This window comes from Neofelis nebulosa, chromosome 18, assembly GCF_028018385.1.
Source record: "Neofelis nebulosa isolate mNeoNeb1 chromosome 18, mNeoNeb1.pri, whole genome shotgun sequence".
NCBI classification, from domain to species: domain Eukaryota; kingdom Metazoa; phylum Chordata; class Mammalia; order Carnivora; family Felidae; genus Neofelis; species Neofelis nebulosa.
In genome coordinates, this window is record NC_080799.1 from 12690572 (window position 1) to 12705325 (window position 14754).

At 45.7% G+C, this 14754-nt stretch overlaps 1 protein-coding gene and 1 long non-coding RNA gene across 6 annotated transcripts in view; one reads left to right on the plus strand and one right to left on the minus strand.

Moving 5' to 3' along the window:
• The window catches only part of LOC131500946 (uncharacterized), a 58896-nt gene extending 55214 nt beyond the window's left edge, over window positions 1-3682 (minus strand). Inside the window, exon 1 of the long non-coding RNA XR_009256543.1 lies at window positions 3532-3682. This is a non-coding gene — a long non-coding RNA (uncharacterized LOC131500946). The remainder of the gene's footprint in view (window positions 1-3531) is intronic.
• Window positions 3683-4886: 1204 nt separating this feature from the next.
• The window catches only part of AUTS2 (activator of transcription and developmental regulator AUTS2), a 1133525-nt gene continuing 1123657 nt past the window's right edge, over window positions 4887-14754 (plus strand). For 3 of the 5 annotated variants that reach the window (XM_058710836.1, XM_058710839.1, XM_058710840.1), the window contains exon 1: window positions 4891-5558. In XM_058710836.1, coding sequence (XP_058566819.1) covers window positions 5250-5558 — 309 coding nt within the window. In that variant the 5' untranslated portion in view covers window positions 4891-5249. Of the gene's footprint in view, window positions 5559-14754 lie in introns of all 5 variants that reach the window. The other 2 variants (XM_058710837.1, XM_058710838.1) reach the window with 2 other exon arrangements.

The following is a 14754-nucleotide window of genomic DNA, read 5'->3' on the forward strand; positions in this document are numbered from 1 at the left end:
GAACACACATGTAAGTTTTTCCCTTTGTGTTTTCCAGAACCACTTGAGTGTCCTCCCTACTAAACAAGCAACCTCTTATGGAATTATTTCTTTAGCTTTCCTCTTTATCAACTACAATCTTCTGGCAGAGAATTCACCTAAGCTTTTGCTGATATGAATCATGAGCTCATTCAAACTGCCCATTACAAGTTTAAAGCTTTATCTTTCATTCTGCCCAGTAAGAAATCTGATGATACATTATGGTTTATTTTCATTTACTATACAGTGTTCCATTGTGTGTTCACACTGTGTAGTATTGTGTGAATAAACCATCGCTTGTTTATCCATTTTACTGTTGATGAGCATTTGGATAGTGTCATTAATGCACGAAAAAATATTCTCTAGATACTTCTATGTATACAAGCAATACCCCCCACACTTACCCATAGCATTTTATATTTTTTGAAGTATAGTATATGTACAGAGAAGTGCATATATCATAGTACAGCTTGATGGATTTTTTACAGACCGAACACATGTGCAACCAGCACCAAGCCCAAGAAACAGAACATGATCAACTCCTCAGAAGCCCTATATATGCCCCGTCCCAGTCATTAGCCCCCCTTCAAAGGTAACCACTGTCCTAACTTTTATAGCATAAATGAGTTCTGCCTGTTGTTCCACAACACATACTCTTGTGCGTCTTGTTCTTTCACTTAGCATTATATTTATGAGCTGCATGTATGTTCCTGCATTTGGAAGTAAATTGTTCATTCTCAGTGATGTACGGTATTCTATTATGTCAATACATCACCAATTATTTACCTATTTTACTGCCAGTGAACATTTGGGTCGTTTCCAGTTTGGGGGTTACTATAACGCTCTGAGCTGTTGAATAGATACGTTTTGATATATACATTTGACATGGGTATATTCCAAGGAAAGGAATTAGTGGGCCATACAGTGTTCATATGCTCAACTTGAGTAGATATTGCCAGTTTTCCAAAGAACTATATACACAGCATTTGATTTCTTGAGGAATCATTCTGAGGAAGGCATTTCAGCATAACCATTTAGAGAACAGGTTATGGAGTCACCCATACCAGATTCAGCTTACCATGAAAAAGCTCTGCTACCTAGGCTTACCCTTCTTAAGCCTCAATGTACTCAACTGTAAAATAGGTATAACAAAACCTTTCTCAAAATTCGTGAGAATTAAATGAGATATTATAACTTAGAACAGTGCCTGGCACACAGTAAGCACTTAGCTTATTATATGGTGGTTATTAATCATTACAACATTAATCATGTTGCTCTTACAACATAGATGATATGGAGAATTAGAAACAGATATGAGCAACATAATCCACAAACAATTTTAATTCTCTGATGGAAGAAAATTGAAACTCTGACCCAAAAGGCATTACCAATTCCAGTGAGCATTGCACTTGGACCCTGAAAAAAAATCATTTAAACATTATCCCAAAATGCATTTGCAAATTACTCTTGCCAGAGGCAAGGTTCTTGGATGCAGTGCATTACCATCCATTTTTTTTCCCTACCAGACATTACTCTTTAAAGACAGGACTGCCAAGGGCTACTCTGGAAAGTCACTAATATTATACTTTTTATTATATTTGGCAATTTCACACCTGCCTCAACCCAACCCCCAAAGTCGTGAAAAGTGACTGTAATTGCAAGTTCTTAGTTTTCAATGAAAATTATCAGTATCTAAAACATCTTCCATGTTCCTAAAAACCCTAAAAATGAACCCAGATCCTTCCTTTAATGACAAAGAACCTGCCCATTTTTTGTAGGAGCCAACTTAAACTCAGCGTGGATTTCAGTAGTTGCTGGGACAGCATCCTAGAGGTTAACACAAAAGTTACACTCTGTACGGAGGCACTGTTTTAGTTAATTGCTCCAGAGGGCAGCAAACTCAGTTATGCTAGGTAGGAAATTTTGGAAGGTGGAACCATGTTCCTAATACATTGAATCAGATCCTATATGTATCAGCCACTTCTCTCCAGAAATTAAAGCACACCATTTACTTGAAAAAGATATTTTTTGAGAAGGCCTTTCAGCTAGACCGTGAAGGGAACTTTTTGAACATCTAATTGAAACTCTTTGATTTACAGATGAGAAAAATAGTCATTTAAGAGTCTTGCCTAAGGTCAAACGCTCTGTTCCCTGGGCAGGCAGAAAGCTCAAGTCTTATCCACAGTTCATTGGTTGCTCCTTTCTATTCTTGCAACTTGTTTCCCACCATCCTCCAGTCCTGCCCCCCACCTCCATTTCATAAAGACCCAGAAAAGGGGATGCCGAAGGGGTGTGACTTATGGGAATGACCATTAAATTGTCATGATGAGTGAGGCTGCAAGATGAGTGAGGCTTGCCTGCCAGAAAGTAAGGTCCAAGGAGGACCTTCTATGTTTTGGGTTCCCAGCATGTAAAACTGTGCCTGGTACACAGCAGGCCCCGATGATTGTTAAACGAAGAAATGAATGAATGAATCAACCAATCTTGGGTGCATCAGGTTGTCATGTGATTTTCTTTACCACCTCTTTCCAGTAGTACTAATAAAACTACTGGAAAAATTTAGTAAAGAACAGAAAAGATGTGCAAAGCGTCTAGTACCAAGCCCGACCCATTGTGAGCAATTTAACAATGTAAGCTTATTTCCTTTTCTTCCTCCCCAAGTGTAATAAGATACTGGAGGCTAAGGGGTGATGTGCCACATTACTTATGTGCCAGACACAAAGTGACGTGGGTAGCTAACACGTTGGTGAGAAAGAGCTGTCGGCGTCTTTCTGATCCGTACAGATCAATGCCAGTGCCCCGAAAAACGCACAGCTATTTTACCTAGAGAGGCTGGTCTCTTTTGTTGATCGATTCTGGGCTGCAGTCAACTCTTTAATACAACTTTTTATAAGCATCAGCTACATTTCTGCGAAAGGAGGGGCAGTGATAGGAAAAAGAGAACCCCCCTCCGCCCCCCACTAAAGGAAGCCGACCTTGGTAGGGACTGCATTTTGCACGTCCAACGGGTCCTCGGGCTGGGGCAGCCGGGTCCCTTCCAACCCCGCCCCCTCGCCCGCGGCGGCTGCCGAGGTTCAAGTTCGGCCCCGGGCGCACCGCCTTGCGCTTCCCGCTCCGCAGCCGCCCGCGCGTCCCAAGAGCCCCCGCATGAAAGCGAGGAGGGCCCAAAGGTCACACGGGCGCGGGGTCACTCGGTCACGCGTTGTGTTACCACGTGGGAGAAAAGTTTCCAACTCCGGCCGTAGGGACTCTCGGGGTCTCCCAGCGGAGCGGAGGCCCGCCCTTTGGCACCCGCTCCCTTTTCTGTCGCCTTCAGTCGTGCCCCCCTCCCGGGGAAGCCCCCCCCCCTCCACCTTGTGTCCCTTTTCAAAAATTCCTCCTTCCCTCGCTGCGCAGGTCGCCCAGAAAAATACTCTGGGAGCCTCCCAAGTAGGCTGCCCGGGAGCCTCCGCCGGGGCCTGGGGTAGGGGGTCGAGGGACAAGTGTCCCGAAGAGGCTGCGGGGCGCGCGGACCTGGGAGCGCGGAGTAGACAGGGGACAGCGTCCCGCACGCGTCCGCGGTGCGGTCGGCAGGATCACCTCTCGGCTTCCACACCCTCGCGCGCCAACTCTGCCGGGCCGCAGCCGACCCCACGCGGGCGGCCCCCTCCACGCCCCCGCCCCGCTCCCCACTCCCGGCTCCCCTCCGCCCCCAGTGCGCAGGCCCGGCCGCCCCAGCGCGCATGCCCTGGGCTCGCGAGCGCGGCCAGCCCCCAGCCTTTAGCTTTCTACACACTCTACAACTGGGGAGGGGGCGGGGGCGGAGGGAGCCCAGCGGGCCACGTGATCCAGCCGGCCGGGGCCGCGGGGGCGGGAGCGCGCGCCGAGCGGGGCGCGGGGAGGGCGGGGGCGCGTGCGCGCGCGCGCGCGCGTGCGGGCGGGCGCGGGGCTGGGCTGAGGCGGGCGGCGGCGGCGACGGTGGGCCGGCCGCGGAGGGGGAGGAGCGGGAGCTGAGCTAGGCGGGCGGGCGGAGGATGGGGCCGTGCCCGGGCTCCCGCTGCAGCCGCCCGGGGACACGCCGTGCACCCTCCGGCTCGGGGCTCTCGCGGCGGCGGCGGCGGCAGCGTTAGCGGCGGCGGCGAGAGCGGCGTTCCCGGCGCTTCCTGGCCGCGCTTCTCCCTCGGGCTGGGCGAAGCGAAGAGGCAGCGGCGGCGGCAGGAGGCGGCGGCAGCGGCGGCACATCGGTGTCTCTCCCGCTGGAGATTTCTTTCTGCTTTCCTCGTCGACTGACTCACCCCCCTCCCTTTTTTGAGGAAGGGTGACCTCTTCTCTGGGACTGGAAAAAATTCTTTTTTGAGGGGAGTGTGTGTGGGGGGGTGGGTGGCAGCGTCAGGGTCTGCTTCTTCTCTTCTTTGATCTCCTCTCCTCCCCCCTCCAGGACCGAAAAGCGAGCCCCACAACTGCTCCAGCATCCTCCTTCCCTTCCTCCACCTCCCTCTCCTTCCACCTCTTCCAGTTTCGCCCTCTCCCCTCCCAATTATTTCATTATTATGCTTCCCTCTCTGGGGGGTCTCGTGCCTCTCAGGTCGCTCGGAAGCCGTGGCCTCCCTTGGAAGCATATCTTAAAAATTTTGGAGCCTGGGAGTGAGTTTTCTCTGAGGCGTGTGTGAGAGGCGGCGGGGGTGTTTTCCTGCGCGAGGGGCGGGTGAAGTTCATTGCCCCCACTTTCCCGCGACCTTTTCGGACCCGGTTTCGAATCGGGGGGCCGGCGTTTTCGGGGGGCTGGGGGCGCGGCGGAGAATGGCCGCGGGGAGGGCTCCCCGGAGCCTCCCAGTCTCTTGATCAAAGCATTCCGCTATTCTGATTTATTGCCTGCTTGGTGAGTTATTTTTTTTTTTTTTTTTTTTTTTTTTGCCTCTAAAGGAGACCTGTGTGTTCAGCCATTACTTTGCTCGGCGCTGCTCACAGGAATCTCCGACCCGCGGTGCTGTGGGGAGCCCCGCACTTGGGCTCCTCGCCTCTCGCCCTCGTTCCCGTCCCTCCTCCCTCTCTCCGCCCCTTCCCCCTTCTCTTTCTCCTCTCTTTCTTCCCCTCTCTCCCTTCTTTCGGCCGCCGTCTCCCCCGCGCCCTCCTCGGGGCGGAGGGAAGCCGAGGAGGGGGAGGGAGGGGTTGGTGTCAATTTTTTTGTGTGGCCGCGGCCGGAGCCTGTGGCGGGCGGGCGGCGAGCGGGGAGACCCCGGCGCGGCAGAGCCATGGATGGCCCGACGCGGGGCCATGGACTCCGCAAAAAGCGGCGGTCGCGGTCGCAGCGAGACCGGGAGAGGCGCTCCCGGGGCGGGCTGGGGGCCGGCGCGGCCGGCGGCGGCGGGGCCGGCCGGACCCGGGCGCCCTCGCTCGCCTCGTCGTCGGGCTCCGACAAGGAAGACAATGGGAAGCCCCCGTCCTCCGCCCCGTCCCGGCCCAGACCCCCGCGGAGGAAGCGGAGAGAGTCCACCTCGGCCGAAGAGGACATCATTGATGGATTTGCCATGACCAGCTTTGTCACTTTTGAAGCGCTGGAGGTAAGGGGGACCCCCCTCCCCCCCGGTTTCCCTTTATGCACGACCCCACTCGGCTGCGCCCTGCTCCGCTGCCTCCCCCGCCGCGCTCCGGTCTGTCTGGCTGTCTGTCTGTCTAGGCTGAGGTCTTATTGTTGGGGGGGAGCTGGGGGGCGCGGGCAGACAGGCAGCGGGAGGGAATCGCAGAGCCGTGCCTGGTCTCCTCGTTTTCTCGTTCTCGCTCGCCTTTTCCCTGCGCCCCCTCCCTGCACCCCCTCCTCAGCAGATGGGCAGGGAGAAAGGGGTTCAGGCATCACAACAATGCGCCCCCCTCCACGGATAGCTCTGCCCCTACTCCTTCCTCCTCTCCCTCCCCAATCATGGCTTCTTGGCTGGTGGAAGTCTCTTTGCTGGGTTTGGGGCGCCTGTGGACGCTTCTCTGTGTGCTTTCTACAGAACCATATGTCCGTGTGTGTGTGTGTGTGTGTGTGTGTGTGTGTGTGTGTGTGTGTCTGTATAGTATATACCTTTCCTGGTCCTGGGTGTCCTCGGGACTGGAGACTGATGGGGTTTTGTGGTTTCTTTGCCCCCCTCCCCTGCCCTTTTTTTTTTTTTTTTTTTTGGTGAAGCTGGGGAAGGGGGCGTTTTCTCTTGGTTGGGAGAAAAGGAGGGAGGAGGGGAGAGAAGAGAGGAAAGGATGGAATATCTCTATCTCTGTGTATTCTGTGTGGGGCTGTATTGTAGAAAGGGTTAATTATATATATATAATATCATCTATACACATACATATACACACGTGTGTGTATGTGTGTGTGTGTGTACATGAGCAGTTTGGTTAAAGGACATAAAAAGGTACACCAGGGAGGACTGGTGGGAGGAAAGAATAAAATCCTAGCTGGTATCTATCTGAAGGGCTTGTCACCCAATTGTCCCTCTCCCTTTCCTTTTTTTTTTTTTTTTTTTTTTTTGTGTGTGTGTGTGTGTGTGTGTGTGTTCTCTTTTTCTTCCTGATTGGCTTTGTGTGTATGTGTATGTATGTCTTTCTTTATTCCTTGGGCACCTGCAGTGTTGATTTCCAAATGCACATTTTCCTGCCAGCTACTGGCTCCTGGGGGTGGGAGGAGGTGGGTAGAGGGAGACTGTCCAGGGGCCTGGGGGAAACTATCTTTACCTGCAGAGATCATATTTGGTGCTAGCATCAGTCATTGGCCTCCACAGATGTAACCCCCCTTTCCTCCCCCCAGCCTCCCTGTCCCCACCCCCAACACACCACACACACACACAAGGCTTTGAGATTCTGCAGAGTTGGTCCTGCTTTCTTAAGCACAAAACCCAGATAGGAGTTGGTTTCTAGTATTTCATGCACCTGGTGTGATGGTTTGACGTTCCTGAAGGAAACTTTTCCCTTTCCTTCTGGTTTTTTCGCTGTTATTATGGTATTGTTTGAGATGATCGGGTGTAAGCTTTGTTAATGACAGCTTAAATCTCACACGCAGTAACCGTACAGGTTTAGATTGCTGGTTCTGCGTGTGTGCTTGGGTGTCAGGTTTAAATATTTTTAAAAAGGAAGCTTTCCTGTCAGGGTTGTTCTTTTCTGTTTGAACTGCTTTTTGGTTGGGCCGCTGGTGGTGATGGTGGTGGATGGGGGCCAGTGGTTGGGGAGGAAGGGAGATTGGTGGTGATGGTATTGGTGGCCGTAGATTTTGATGTTAGTGATTGAATCAGTTACCCTTTGGTTCTAGAACTGGTGATTTATTGGCTAAAATGGATCTTACACGATTATTTTGAGTGTTGAGGCTCACCACTTATTAGGATAATTCTAACTGTGGCTTTAACTTTGCCAAGGTGGGAGGGTACTGTACAGCGTGACTTCTTTCTCTCTTTCTGTCTTTCTCTTGTGCTTTGAAATTGATATTGAAATGGCAGCATGTATCCTGATAGAAAATGCTGCCTAGAATTTGGTTCACCATTGCTTTCTGTGATTGGGTTAGGACATTATTTGAAAGAGCTGGTTACAAGTGGTTCTGCTTTCTGCGTGGTCCTCCTGGGTTGCTGTGTGGCCCCTTACAGTAAGTAAGCAAGAGGGGCCTGCATTTCCCATGAACATTTTTGAAGGCTGAGTAGAGGGAGGTATAACTTATGCAGTAGTTTTTAATTTTAATAAGTAGATATTTGATTGGGCTTGCAAAATTTAGTCCATTTGGCTTTTGAGAGAAGATGTACCCAATTCTAGTTTCTTTTGGGTTTAAAAAACTTAAGTTTTAGGAAAGGTCGAGTTCAAAGTGTAGCATCAATACCATTCCTTTCCTTACCGTGATTGTTTTTTCTGCTACTTTTCTAGATCAAAACCCAGGTTACTTTGGTTAGCTGAATGCTGTGCTGCCGTCATATCTAAATATCATTTACATATCTGTAGGTAGATCTAAAAGGCCTAACTTTTTAAAAAGCTTCTGTAAAACTTTCCACAAAGATTTAAACACACACAGTAGTAGAGACAGTAGTATGTATAATAAACTCCAATATACCCAGTGCCCAGGTTCACTAACTACCAACTCATGTCTCATCTGATTTCATCTGTATCCCATCTACACCCCCTTCCCAGATGGGATATGAAAAATAGGTAAATATTCCTATATGTATGTAATGGTAATGACTCAAAACAACAACAACAACAACAAAAAAACAACAAACAACCCAGAAAACCAAAACCCCACCAGAAACTCTATAGTGGTACCATTATCACACCTAAGTAAATTAACATCAGTTCCCAATGTTCTCAACTATCCTATTAGTATTCACATTTAAGAGGCCTGGCTTTTGTAGGAAAGATGTGAATAAACTTTTCATACCCAGAACACACAGTGGGGAATAAAAATCATCATATATGTCTGGTTCTATGGGAAGAGGTAGATCTGTTTGCTGCTTATCACATTTGTGTCCCTGTTGGATGGTCAGACGTATGTGTATAACGATCATTGAAACCTCTGGTGTCCTCCTGTTCTCAGTTTACAAGATTTAAACTGAACTGTCACCAAGAAATGTGAGGATTTATTAGGAAATCGGCAACTAAACTATGAACTTGGACAGAAATTTATGTTAATGGAGTGCTTATAAACGTTAGGAATTATTATCAATGCCAAGAGTTACCATAGTACGTAATATGGTTTTGTGCCTTGTGTTTAGAAATGAAATCAATTGTCACCACGTATCATCAAGGCTGCTGCTAGTAGGATGTGATAAGAAACTAGAAATCTTGGCTTGCACAGCTAGGCTTGTAGCTTATGCTGGTTCAGAGCAGTAGCTGGCACACTGTGCTGTTGCATACTTAGAGTGTTAATGGACTCGTTATTTGACTCTGTGATTTTGTCCTGAGTAGCTCATTTTGACTTTCCTTTTAAAAAAGAGGTTCCTAAGTTCTGAAGAGTGCTGATAAAAACTGTTCCAGTTCAGCTATGGTTTTACTAATGCTGGAGTAAAAGCAAGAAACTTGCCTAATGAGAACTTGCATTTTTATGTTGATTATTTTTCAGTATTGTTTGATTTTTTATTTAAGGTGATGAAAGCTGTAGGGGTAGTTCGAGAGGTCCCAGACTTTATAGGCAGGGAAACCGGCTGAGGTACTTTCATATTCTGCAGGGATACTTGTCTCAAGTAATTGTGCCCTGAAGTTCAAGTATATGATTGTGAAGAGTCTTATGATAGAAGATAAGAGGGTAGGTGAGGAGGCTAAAGTTGAACATGGTGTTCTTTTCATTATGCATTTGAGAAGCAGAATTACCATTTCGATACCGTATTGTTTATTTGAATATTCTTTGAATGGTAGGTTGAGAGTGAACATCCAGATACCATGCCTCATTTTTTTTAAAAAATGGCTTTCAGCCAACAAAGTAGAAATGGAAATTTGGGGTTCTAGTACTGTCTGTACACTGATGTGCCAGATAATATTGCCTTTCTGTTTTTATTAGGGTTTCTTTCTGTGTAGTCTTGATTAGGAAGCCACATGAACACCATGGTTGAAAATTTCCCTTTGCAAATCCATCATTTCCCCCCTCTGTTATGCATGGGTTTTAAGGGCAGCCTCTATATGTACAACTGATCAAAGATGGAGTTGGTGGGATTAGCAGACAGAAAGCCAGCTGGGAGTTTTGCAGGCTTGTGAAAATGAAGGAAGAGTTACTTCTGCTGGTTAGAGGATCAAACCAAGACTCTTATGTGGTCTTCATTTCCGAGTAGTTTCAGGGCTTACCTAAACAGTGGTAGCATAAATAGGCTATACAGAATTTGAAGTGCTTACGACATGCCATGTTAGTAGGCTCTTATAATTTAGTGTGGTCGAATCTCACTTATTTCTGTTGCTTGAAAAACATTAATCATGTTCCTCGTATCAGTCAGCAAATATTTATGGAGTGCCTAGAAAGAGTTCAGGGAAACCTAAAATATATATAGTACCTTGAAGGACTATGCAGTTTAGTTGATAAACTAAGCCCAGCACCTTTAAAATAATTTTGAAACAGGTGCTCGAATGTCTAATATCAACTAAGTGCAGTAAGCATTCAGAGTAGGAGTAAGGAGATAGGCTGAAGTGTTTGAGAAAGCTTCTTGAAGAAGGGGCCTAGAAGTTTGAAGTGATTTGGATAGATAGGGAAATGGGGGATGGAGAGAGACTTCCAAAAAGAAGGAATAGTGAAGAAGAACAGAAACAAGAGGATTGAGAAGGTGCTATTTGATGAGGGCTTGGGGGTAAGGAAGAACTGGTAGAAATGAGTTACAAAATTGTGTAAGTAGGTGGACACCTGTGCAGACATCTGTTCCAGGCTTGGCCCTCCTAACTAGTTGAGTGAGTTTGGGAAGTTACTCTCTAAAAGCATAATTTTCTTCATCCCTTAGTTGAGAAGTTTAGACTAATTTTAGAGCAAACGTACCCAAGTTGGAAGGGAACCTAGCTCTGCTGGATGTTCATAAGTGGTGTTCCAGATCAAAAAAATGTAATCTACCCTCAAGTAGTTTTGGAACCTCATGGGCAAGACAAAATTAAACGGGTGGCTTGTTCTGCCAGAATTAAAAGCCTTTTCATAAAAAAAAAAAAAAAAAGCCTTTTCATTATACGAATGCGAATTTTGAATATCAGAGAAGACAGTGAGATGTGCTTTATTTCCTTGACCACAGGGCACTCTTTCTTACTCTTGGCATTGTAACCCCTAATCCAATATGGGGAATGCTGCAAAGCATCTCCAGGGTCCTTTCCAGATCTTGGATCTTGGTCATCTCTCAGTCTAGGGTGAGTGGGCTGGTGATAGATGACTTGGAAAGTCAGGCCGAGAAGTTGGAGTGGAGGCTGCTGCTTAAGTGTGAATGGCAAGGGGAAGGGGAGATGTGAATAATGATGGTTAGTTCACTTCTCCTGCTCCCTTGTCCTGCCTGGTGTCAGTGCTTTCATTGATTGTTAGCAACCCCACCATGAGGTGAATGTTGGTGAGTGATTCTCATTAATAGCCCTTTCAGTGTGATGGCGGCCCTGATGCCAGCAGTTCTGATGCCACCAAGCTGCCCTCCAGCCAGTGTGTTTTATTGTCTCTTGGTCCTTTCGGTTTCCTGTATTGCTGCTTTTTAAGCAAGCTGGGAAGGAAGGTTGGATGACAAAGGAGGTTGACAGTGATGTTAAAATAAAGGTTTTAAATTATCTGCCTTTGGCTCGTTTATGTATGAACTGGTAGTTCAAGAGAGGTCAGAACCCTTCTGCTGTTACACAGCCAGGGAAAGCTGTAGAGCTCTGTTTTTGGTGGATTTTTCAGTTTCTATCTTAGGAAGTTTGGGATGGGACTACAGAGTAAATGGGTCAGTTCTAGCATTTCACTTCTGAAAGTATGCCTGGGATCTAGGATCTGAGGAGTTTCTAAGTGGTGAGAAAGTTTTCCTAAAAGGAAGAGTGGCAATAGTGTGTTTGGTTATGAATTCAAGTATTTTACTGTGTGTACTGAATTTGAATATTTTACGGTACAAAGCAGAGCATCAGTGAGATGAGGTTGAAGATAGTGATATGGTTCCATGTGGCTTGTGTTACTTGTTGAGATTGACTACTTCACTTCTTTTTTGGAAGTAGACAGGATATAAATGAATCCATAAATTTAAAAAATGAATCACAAAGTTAGTGATTGCCTTTGATCCTCTGACAGTGTTCTCTTGAAAAGGGGTTAAAAAAAACCTGAGCATTCTGCATGATTCAGCGTTGAGGGTGATAAAGAGATTCTGAGACTCTTCTATGCAAGTCCTATATATACTGTGAAAAATAAGTGGCGATTATTTAGTTTGAGAGAAGGTTAGGATTAGATATGTCCCCAAACAGAAAATAATAGTTGAGGTCAGCTGTTAAGGAATAATTTAGGTCCCAGTGGCTATAAGATTGGGAAGCTTTTGGACAGAGGTCTATATAGCATTTCTTGATAGGAGGGTGTGTGTGTGTGTGTGTGTGTGTGTGTGTCCACATGCAGAGGGTGGAGGATGGTGGGTTGGTGGCTTTACATTTTATTTTTATTTTACCCCTATGCTGTGATTAGTCAAATACTTTAAATGTAGACTAACTTTGTAAAAGTGCCTCGTGTTATTTTTTCTCCTCAAGAAACCACACTTTTTTTTTCATGGTTAATATTAAACCTAATATCCTGTAGATATAGGAAAAAAGAACTTAGTGCTGGGATAGCAATTGGTCATTTGAGGAAGTTCTGAAAAAAAGATCAAGTAGATTTTGAAGTTGAGATTTGAAAACTCTCAGACAGTTGAAGTTTGGAAGAGCAAGATGGGGATTAATTTGGTGAAACCCAAGACAGGAAGGGATCAAAAACAATGTAGGGACATTGTTAGCTAGGTCAGAACCATTTTTCTTACATAATTTGTATGTGTTCCATGAGTAGATGAATGCAGGTTTTTTTTTTTTTTTTTTTTTTTTTTTCACCTGGAAGAGGGGCATAGAATTTTATGCTTTTGAGACCCTAAATTTGTCTTTGTTCTTCCAGGTCTGAGCTGTGTTCTTTCATTTTTTTCTAACCAGCCTACAGGGTAAGGGGGTATGGTGTCATTAAGTTACAATTGTAAGGTTACAAAGAACAGGTCCTCTTTATGCTGTTAGTAACTGAGGAGGGGGAGAGTGGGGTTCACATAGTCTGGGTTTGTTTGCTTGCTTAGGAGGAGACTAGGCAACTATAGGCTTCTTTCTGTGGCTCAGTCATCTTCAGGTCTCTGGTTCCATCCTTTGCAAGGTGACCTGTAGCCTGCAAGCATGTGTCTTGCTGCTTTCTTTGCAGGCGTTTATTGCACAAATTGGTGCATATAGCAGTCTCATCATGGGATCCAGTTAGATTCAACTATCCATTGCTTGTCCCCTTCCTTCCCTCCCTCCCAATTTCCCTCCCTTCTTTCTTTTTCCTTTATGAGGTAGAACTATCAAAATTATAAATGCAGTTACTAAAAGCTAATAGATTTAGGAACTTGTGGATGAAAGGTGAACATTTTAATATTCCACACTTTTATCACTTGAGTTTCACCTGTCTGAAGGACTCGGATGTGAGGGAAAATTGCTTGCCACAGTTTTCTGGGCTATTTCAGCTCCTCATTCTGATTTCCCATTCATATCTGAGCTCTGGTTAGAGTTTGCCTGAACAAACACCACGAATTACCAACTAGTACAAACAAATAACATTTTTAAAGACTTGACTGTCATTTTGGCTTGCTACTGTACCTCATGGTGCCATATCTCCTTATACCTTTATTGGAGTCTTGGAAAGCCCAAGTGCAGTAAAATGGAGTCACAGAGGAGAAAGGAAGAGCCCACAGTTTGTAAGTAACAGAAAATGGCTAATACAGGTTGGGATTCATTTTTGCCAGAAAGCCTTAAAATTGCAGGTACTTTGTGATTGGTATTAACTGAGGCATTTTAAAATGACCAGGGCTGGATACAGAATCATGACCCGCGAAGACAAATTGTGACTCTTGGTTATGTGGGTGAAATCTGATACTTTACAATGGCAGGGAAGTCTGGGATAGGGTTTAAGTCAATGCCAGGGTCAAGTTGTGATGATACCAGAGCGATGTCGTTTTCCTTGTCCCCACACCTACCTGCCACTGTAGCACAACACCAACCTCCCAACCTTATTTCAGGTTTCTCTGTAAAGTTTCTGATGGCAGTGATATTTTAGAGCTTGAAAAGAGAAATTAAGAGAGTCCAGTATCTCAGTTATCCCTCAATAGTTATACTGAAGTAGACATTTTTTGGTTGTTTGCTAGGGTCCCTGTTCAGTTTTGCTTGCTGGCTAAAGGTTGTTGGCTAAAAGTTGTTCAGTGGCTATTTTTCTGGAGTAAAAAACTAAGTAGAACAAGAAATAAGAATGAAAATGTTAATCATTGGTGAGGATTAGATTATCACTTGTTTTCCGGCCACAAGCTAGAAATTCCAGTGTTCTACCTATTTTCTCTGTACCTATTCAGTTGACGAAAATACAAGGGTCCTGGATTGTGTTGTTCTAATAAATGATTTTTTGTTGTTGTTCAAGTGAAATTATACTTTCACTGGGGCAAAAGGGAAAGCAGGTGTTTGGTATTGTGCATTGCTGTGAATTGCAAAGTTTGTTCCTTGCTCATTGGTTATGGTGATCAGTTTGATTACTTGCCAGAGTTACATTTTGAGATTAATGTGCAGAGCTACATCTTTAGGAGGTGTTATCCTAAAGTTAGGACTCCAGTTTTTTTTTAGAGCAGTCTTTTAATCCATTTCACTCCAGCCATTGTTGGCTGCTGTGCTCTCCAAGCTGTCAGTGGCATTAGAGGCACAGATGTTGTCTTTAGTGATGTAGTTCTACCTCTCATTTTGCAAATGAAAACACAGCCCAGAGGGGTTAATTGACCTGCTCAAGATCACACTGGGAGTTATGGCTCTTACTGTTACCCAGTGAAACTAAGAGGCTGCTTCTGCTTAGTAGTTGGATTCCCAAGGATTGGGAATTTAAAAGGAGGTTTTTAAAAAACAAAAATAATAATGCAAACGAGGATGAATGCTTGTAAAGCTTCCTATTTTTTCCAAGAAATTTTCTGAACTCAGTATCAAGAACCTTTTAAAAGCATTCTGCTTCCCCCCAGTGTATCACCCTAGAATTCATTGGCCTTTCTCTGTGGGTACATTGGTCTTTTCTAAGTTCCCTCCTCCTCTACTCCCCATAACGAGGACATAAAT